We start from the raw sequence: 8,891 nt of genomic DNA, 5'->3' as shown, positions 1-8,891 counted from the left end.
CCCACACACACACACACCTCTACGCTGGGAGGCTGTTACATGATGACATGTTCGATAAGAAATTTAGCATTGATATTTTAGTTAGCCGCCACGCTCCATCATCAAAGGATTTATTGATTTGCAATTTTTTTTCAATGTGGTGTCAGGGCCATCCACTTTGGTGGGTGGTGTATTTCGTTCTGATCATTACATTGTTCTGTGAAAGTTGCATTTGGTGTCACCCCCCCCCCCCCCCCCATCCTCCAATTAAACAAGTGGCATCAGTTTTTGCAAAAATTATATTAACGAGCTTACCGGCGACGTAGTATACGCCGCCATCTAGTTGTTTTTTTTTCTGGTTATTAGCAATTCGTAATTTGTGAATTCAACACTACCCTTAACGGCTTTCACCCCCCCCCCCCCCCCATCCCTCAGCAGCTGTTTACAGACAAAGAAAAGATAATAATTAAAAATACTTAGTTTTTAATAGAAAGTAAAAACAAGTTACAACAGACTCATTTGTGTGACTACTATTAGTCTGTTTTGAAAATCTCTGTTTTAACAGGTTTGCTATAAAACTATAATGGCTCCTGTGAAAGAGACGGTCGAAATAATATGAAGCATGAAAGCTGTCTATGTGTAATGGTTTCTTGCCCTATGTTTATTTTTAATTTTTTTTAAATTTATATTATTAGTTTTAAATACATTTCCTTTTTATGCTTTGTCATTCTTTAATATGTATTTTTTTTAAATAATTATTAAGAGAAGTAATTGCTTTTTAATTTGTTTAGTGCAAATCTATTAAAAGGTACTAAAGAGCACACATATTTGACTATTTAAAAAAGGGAAATAAGTCATGGAAGTGGTTTGAACATTTGCGTATCTTTCATGGATTTATTTTCAAAAGAATTTTGCCGACAACAGCGTGTGATTGATTGTAGGAGGAAGAAGACTTGAGATGATGTCTGTAGAATAAAGATAATCCAACCTCAGCTTCAGTATTCTTTTTAGAAAACAACCATCAAAGTCAAAAATGCAAGAAGATTATTTTTTTTAACTGTAAAAAAATGTATTATGGTCGGCTGCGGGCCCCTAAACGTCCCGGGCCCCCCCCCCCCCCGCATTGCGGGGTCTGGCGGCACTGTAGTTCCGCCCCTGTACATTTGTATATGGAAAATGTAGGCTTTTATCTTGCTCTTTTAAATAACTTTTTTTTAATTAATTCGCTTAATTTCCACTTCTAAACTTAAATTAACCAAGAAGAATAACCTACAAGTTTGCTCCCAAAAATGGCTAAATGTACAAAGAAATTCATAAATAATTTTTAAAAATACAAAATATTGTTTGAAGTGTAAATCAAAACTAGATAATTTTTTTACATCTTATAAAAAGTATCGCTTAGCCTTTGTTTTGTAATTTTGAATTATTATCATGCTCAAGTTTTAATAGCAAACCGCTAGCTGAATTAAATAATTGACTTGTAGACTTGATGGGAAAGTTCAGTCTTAACAATTGTCCTTCGAATAGTATTGCTGACACAACTTCCGTCAAAAAAAAAAAAAAAAGGAAGTTCTGTTGTTTTAATTTATTCAAGAAGAAAATAATTGAAAATAGTACGTTTTCTAAGTCCCAGGCAGTGTCGTCGCCAGGTTCGTCGCCAGGTCGGGTGTACCCCCCCCCCCCCTTCGAAAAAAACAACAACAAAAAACAATATATATATATATATATATATATATATATATATATATATATATATATATATATATATATATATATAATATATATATATATATATATACTAGCCATAGGCCTATACTTTTGTAATGGTATACTTGTTTGAGAAATATTTTTTATAAAATAGTTCTTAGTCAAAACGCAATTTGCTTTTCTACACGTTGAGCGGTATTAGTAAAAAAGCAAAGAAAAAATAACAAAATAGTAATATATCCACACACATTTAGTATAACATAGGCTACCATGAAAAAATAGAAATAAATCTAGAACACTAGAATAAAGACAGAAGAAGAAGAAGAAGAAAATACAAAAGTTAATTTCAGATAATTGGCATTTTATCTTAAATTAATGAAGCAAACTTACAATATCTAATTTACAATTATTGTTTTACTAGTGTCACCCTGCCCCCCCCCCCTCCACACACACCTCTACGCTGGGAGGCTGTTACATGATGACATGTTCAATAAGAAATTTAGTATTGATATTTTAGTTAGCCGCCATGCTCCATCATCAGAGGATTTATTGATTTGCAATTTTTTTTCAATGTGATGTCAGGCCCATCCACTTTGGTGGGTGGTGTATTTCGTTCTGATCACTACATTGTTCTGTGAAAGTTGCATTTGGTGTCACCCCCCCCCCCCCCCCCTCCAATTAAACAAGTGGCATCAGTTTTTGCAAAAATTATATTAACGAGCTGACGCCGCCATCTAGTTCTTTTATTTTCTGGTTATTAGCAATTCATAATTTGTGAATTAAACACTACCCCCTACCTCCCTTCCTACCCCCCTCTCCCTCCCAGTGAAAGCAGCTGTTTACAGATAAAGAAAAGATCAATCATAAATTGTTACATCCCCTTCGTTTTAAATCGTTTTACTACTAAATTATCTGCCCCTATTAGCCGTCACTAACACAGCTCTACGATTGTAAACAGTCGGGGTGAACCACAGCTCACCTGACAAGTGAGGATTAGGGTGGTGGCTAAGCTGCGTGGTGTTTTCTATGGTCTCCATGAAGAGAAATATATATATATATATATATATATATATATATATATATATATATATATATATATATATATGTAGATCCTCTTTTTAGTTCAAGTGGAAAAAAGCAGTTTTCATAATAACTTATCAAATGTGGTGTCATCCCCACACCAGTCTTTTGTTGAGGTATAAGTTATTGAAAATACTCAACAAAACAATTTAAAATTGTAAAATATAGCAAAGTTCTCAGCTGGTGTCGTTTGTAGCACAAGCTGTGTCTGAGATGGATGAGGTTGACCGTGCTCTAGACTAGAAAGCTGGTTTGTCATCAGGGTTGTTTAGACGTGTAAGCCTTCCTGCTTGCCATTCTTCTATGTTCTTTATTTTGAAGTCAGTGTAACCCCAGCTCTGAGAGTGGCTGTTCATGTCTCCCACAACCAGGCAATCTTCATTGTCTGGCAGAGAGATGCGGTCCAGTTCCATGTCCTTATCACCGTTGGTCCGAAGATTACCTTCTGTTAGATTGAGCTAGGTACTAATTTTTTAAATTTAAATTAGTGTATAAAATTTTCTTTGCTATACTTTTAAAATTCTTAATTTTTAATTAGAAACTAAATTTAATTGAAAACAACTAGCTAAATGAAATAACATACACGTAGATCAGTAAAGGTTCAACACTTTCATTTCATTAACCTTTAGATCTAGTGATTCTTAGAGGAGAACTCGTTTTTTCTTTCTTTAATAAACGCAATTTTAACATAACATTAAATTACACATTTGCATTTTCTACAAAAAATATAATTGTAAATAGATGCAATGTATTATGTATAAGAAAACTATCCTAAAATAACGAAAGAACATGTCAGAAAGAAATATTACTATTGTAAATCTGTACCAGTCCTCGCAAGCCGATGATGAAAACTGTAATACTAAAGCGAACACGACAAGGCAAACTGACGCTGTAAATTACATGTCTGAGGGGTGGGGTGGGGGGGATTAAGATAAAAAATAACATAAAACATAACAAACGCCTACGCATTTTAATAAAGTGTAAAATTTGGATAACTAGACGAACGAATGTATTAAAATGATTACTGTTTGTAGAAAACCACACAGCAGATCAGGGGCGGGTAAAGCTTGAGAAATGTTTCAATTTTTACCTTGTCATTTCCACCCCCACCCCAGCCCCATCACAAAACCGACACTCGTAGTGGTATTATTTTACGTATTAAAGGTGTTACCTAACATAGTACTATAAAAACCGTACTCTAAATAAGGCACTATATATACGGTGTCATAAATACAGTATTATAGAAATATATAAAATAACGTGAAATGAAAAACAAAACAATCCTCCGAAAACACACGTTACTGTTAGACTTCAACTTTTGTGTTGAAGACGAAATTGGAGGAGCGGAGGAATGTCCAGAAGCTTCGATGGGTCATGTGGTGACGTCACTTAAAAACAAATGTTTATATTATTTATGAGCTGTCATGAAGAATGTATAAATGTTGTCACGTATGGACCACAATATCAACATAACTAAATGTAGCCAGTCCCCAAAAACGAAGGCCACGAATCACTAATTTATTCTTTAATTTAAATGAAATCCAAATTCTGCGATGTTTTTTCTTATTAGTATTATTTTATTTATTTTGTATATGGGTCGCCCTTAAAAAAACGTCACACTTTTTTTTTGAGGATTTTAAAATCCACTCCTCCCCACTGCAATAAAATATAATAGTTATTCAGCAATATGTTTATTTTCTGCATTAAATGTCCGCTACATGGAGTTATAACAGTGCTGTAGAGAAGACGAAGAATTCCCTTTTTTTTTGAACACCTCTAAAAACAGCATCAAACTAGCAATGTTATTTTATTCATCAAAGATGTCAGTTTTATTTAAACACATAGCCACATATTTGACTATCAAATACGAACTAAGAAACATTTTTCCCACTTTAGCTTTATATTCATAGATACATTTGTACATGGAAAATGTAGGCGTATATCTTGCTCATTTAAATTTCAGATGAATTATATCCGAATCAAGAAATGTATTTAATTAATTCGCCTACTGTAAATTCCATTTACAAATTTAAATTAACCAAGAAGGATAACCTATAAATTTGCTCCCAAAAATGGCTAAATGTACAAAGAAATTCATAAATAATTGTAAAAGCTTCAAAACATTGTTTACAGTGTAAATTAAAACAAAATTATTTGTACTTCTTATAAAATTGATTGTTTAACCTTTGTTTTCTTAATTTTAGATTATTATAAGGCTCAAATTTTAATTGCAAACAGCTAGCAGAATTAAAGAATTGAAATGTAGAAATGATGAGAAAGTTCGGTATAACCAATCTTCATTCTGTTTTTTTGCGACAACTCTATGTTTAGCTCTGTTGTTTTAGTGCCATAGTGACTATTTGTCCGTGTTCATTCTGTCTGCCTTTTGGCACGATCAAGTGATAACCTTTACGCATCCAACAATGTCACAGCCTAGCTCGACGACATATGCAAATCTAATCTACGCCAGCAAAGGGGTTGCGCCCTTGGATGTTCCCCCTGGGTCGAGAGACTCGGGGAGGAGCCACCCGGACTACGGTCCGGGGGGTTTAATGAAATCCAGGGCCCAACCCTTTTCAGCCACTACCGCCATACTGGATCTACCTGAAGAAGTCTGTCCAGAACTCTTCCCTGCTGATTCACCCACCATTCAAGTCACAATCAACTCAAATGGTCAACCCAATCTGAAAGGGCATATCCTTCGGCAACTAATAAGCAACCAACAGATCTTCCTCTTCAATTACGGACGAGCAGATACCTGGTTCTTTACATCAACTGCCTTCGACGTCACCACCTTACATAATACACACAAAACACACGGTCCCTACACACTCTACTTCACTTTACACGAAAAGAACAGGATTAACGGAACCCTCAGATGGGTCCCACCCACACTAAGCGATTGCACACTCATACAAGCACTACAACCCTACAGCAACAAAGAACCTTCGATATACACAATCCCCCTCACTACCAACCGCAACTTCTCAATATACACTGACAACCCATCATCCATCCCTCACTACATCCAAATAAACTACAAAAACAAGACACTCAACATTCTAATAGCCATCAAAGACAGAAAACAAGCCTGCCAAACATGCTTGTCAACTGAACACTGGACCAACCGCTGTCAAATTCTCAACTTACAAACAACGCCCAGTAATCAAACACCAGCACATTCTACACTACAAAAAACAACGCCATCCGCTCAGCCAGCACCACCACCAAGCGACCAACAAGCATCGGTCAAAAACCCGATCATCCCAGCCAAACCGCCAAGTATACCATCAACACCTAGCAAACAAACAGGCGCAGCAAGGTCGGAACCAGACAAACCATCTGCATCAACAGCCCAAAAAACGAACACTCTGCCCTCGTTCTCAGATATGGACATTACTACAACTTTCAAAAGGAAGAAGGAAGATAGCCCCACAGAGGAAAAGAAAAAAAAAACAAAAAGTGAAAAATTAATTCATGACTTCAATCACTGCAGGTTCTGCTTAGAACAATGTAAATCACCTTGGGGAAGGGAAAAACACGAACGAAGTATCCACTGCAGATACTTACAGTGTGATCTTTGTGCAGACAAAGGGTACTACCCAGACATACGCACACACTTTGCAGAAAACCATCAAGAAGAAACGATGTATGACTGTAGAGATTGTAACTTATCCCTCCCACTAGAGAGCATGAGGGCACATACAAGTGTACACCATAAGAAAAAATAGGTATCTTGGACGTTTTGTAAACGCTTATGTATAATTGAATGCAATACCATGTATTGAACTATTTTAATATTTCATGTATATAATAAAAAAAATGTAGTCCTTTTGTTTTAATTCATTTAAAAAGAAGATAATTGAAAATAGTACATACTCTAGGTCCTAGGCAGTGGCGTCGCCAGGTTTGGTGTATCCCCCCCCCCTCCGAACAATAAATATATAGTCATCAGCATCAGTTACACGTGAATTATACGAAGTATAGAAAAAGTCTTGTAATCGTGCAAAAAATTAAAATCGAGATTTTTACTCTGGGAAATTTTGTAAATTGTAACTTTTGTATGTACTATTTTCAATTACATTCTTTTATAAATAAGTTAAAACAACAGAGCGACACGGTGTGTTGTGTTATGCGAGTATCGACGCTGACCATTAATTAAACTGAACTTTCTTATCATATAAAGAAGTCAATTCTTTAACTCAGCTAGCTGTTTGCAATTAAAACTTGAGCCTGATAATAATTTAAAATTACAAAACAAAGGCTAAGCGATCCTTTTTATAACATTATAAAATATATTCTAGTTTTGAGTTACACTGTCAACAATGTTTTGTATTTTTCAAAATTATTTATGGATTTCATTGAACATTTAGCCATTTTTGGGAGCGAACTCGTAGGTTATTCTTCTTGGTTAATTTAAATTTATAAGTGGAAATCAGCGTAAGCGAATTAATTCAAAAAAAGTTCTTGGTTCGGATTTAATTTAACTAATTCACATGAAATTTAAATGAGCAAGATAAAAGGCTACATTTTCCATATACAAATATATTTATGAATATAAGGGCTAAATTGTCTATAATACTTTATTTACGACACTTTATTTTATTATATATTGCGTCATATTTAAATTACTGTATTTATAGTACTGTATTAGGAAACATTTTTAAAGGTATAAACATGCCAATACCAGTGTCGGTTTGGTGATGGGGGGGGGGGGGGGGGGGAATGACAAGGCAAAAACCAAAACCTTGCTCAAGCTTTACCCTCCCCTGATTTGCGGTGTGCTTTTCTACAAACAGTAAATATTAATTATAAATTTCATCAACCTAGATGTAACGGTACTCAAGTTATCGTGTTTACAGACACACACACTCGGACGTACGGACAAATTTGCAAAATTATGTTTCTCCGACTCAGGTAGGTGTTAAACGTCGATATCTGTGAAAATCTCAATTTTTTTTGGCACGATTACAAGACTTTCTCTTTACTTCGTATATACGATAAATAATGTATGTTTTTCCTTTTTTTTACTAACTCAATTGATTTAAAAATTTAAATCAGTAATAATAATTTATTTGATAGATTTTACACAGCATCAAAGACATGAACATCAATTGCATATATAATAATCAAATGGAGAAAATAAAATGGCATAAGAACTAGATTAAAATAAGGTGTGCAAACTAGGTTTCTCTTGACTGCTTAGTTTACTGTGCTCCGTCCTTAGCTGAGGAGTCAAAAGTTCACATTGTAGCCACCTATGGACAGAAATAGAAACGACCGTGGGAGAAGTGTCTCTGAAATACACATACTGATCTATCATTCCAAAAATTTCCATGACATTAAATTGACCCTTGGCAATGAGGGCACGCTACCTTGACATATCCGCCAGCCCGGTTGAGTGGGGTGGGGGGTAAGTGTGTGTGTGTGGGGGGGGGGGGGGGGGGGTGAGGTGTGTATCTCTTTCTACCATTCAGGTTGTGCACTTTTAAAAACCTGGGAAACAGAAGACTGTTTCTAATGTTAATTTACTTGAGGACTGATCGAGTGATGTTTGACTTGAGACTGTCGATATATGCATCTAGTTTATTTGCTTCTCCTGTAGTTCCAATGTTAGTTTCCTGTATAAGTAAGATGTCAATATTGTGTTTATTTATTATGTTATTTATTTAATGTGTTTTGTCCCTAGCCCTCCTGATGTTCAATGTTGCCAGAGTTAGCATGAATTATTTGGGCCGTGGTGGTCTTTTAACGCCAAACTTTCCAGCCGCTGGTTTGCTATCCCGTTGGGCCCTGGTCACGACCCTTTGAGGTGGCTTTACTGTAGGTAATTGATTTTTACTTGAACTGATTGCTTGACTATATGACAGTTGATCTGATACCTTTGTTGCTAATATACTTTGTGAGCTTTTAATTTCCTTTAGCGGGTTGTTATGTTTTCTGAACTAGTGTTATCTTGAAGAATATCATTTATTGTTTCGTCGACTGCCTCCAAATTTTCTTGATCCCCATCTTTTTGAGACCCTGTTACTATGGAATTTCTGGTCGCTATTGTCTCCATGGCTTCGGCCTCTATGGTGGTTTCTGTTACGCTTTCGTTAGCTTGCTGTGATGCTGCAGTAGTA

General features: G+C 35.5%; 1 protein-coding gene across 1 annotated transcript in view; it reads left to right on the top strand.

The window, feature by feature from the left end:
* The window catches only part of LOC131927206 (uncharacterized), a 49,492-nt gene extending 42,995 nt beyond the window's left edge, over window positions 1-6,497 (top strand). The window contains exon 9 of the mRNA XM_059282941.1: window positions 5,702-6,497. Within this exon, the coding sequence (XP_059138924.1) occupies window positions 5,702-6,497 (796 nt within the window). The remainder of the gene's footprint in view (window positions 1-5,701) is intronic.
* Window positions 6,498-8,891: the final 2,394 nt, after the last annotated feature.

Source organism: Physella acuta, unplaced genomic scaffold (assembly GCF_028476545.2).
Source record: "Physella acuta isolate Inbredline_101_S28 unplaced genomic scaffold, ASM2847654v3 ptg001382l, whole genome shotgun sequence".
Lineage (NCBI taxonomy): Eukaryota > Metazoa > Mollusca > Gastropoda > Physidae > Physella > Physella acuta.
This window is presented reverse-complemented; position numbering and strand designations above follow the sequence as displayed.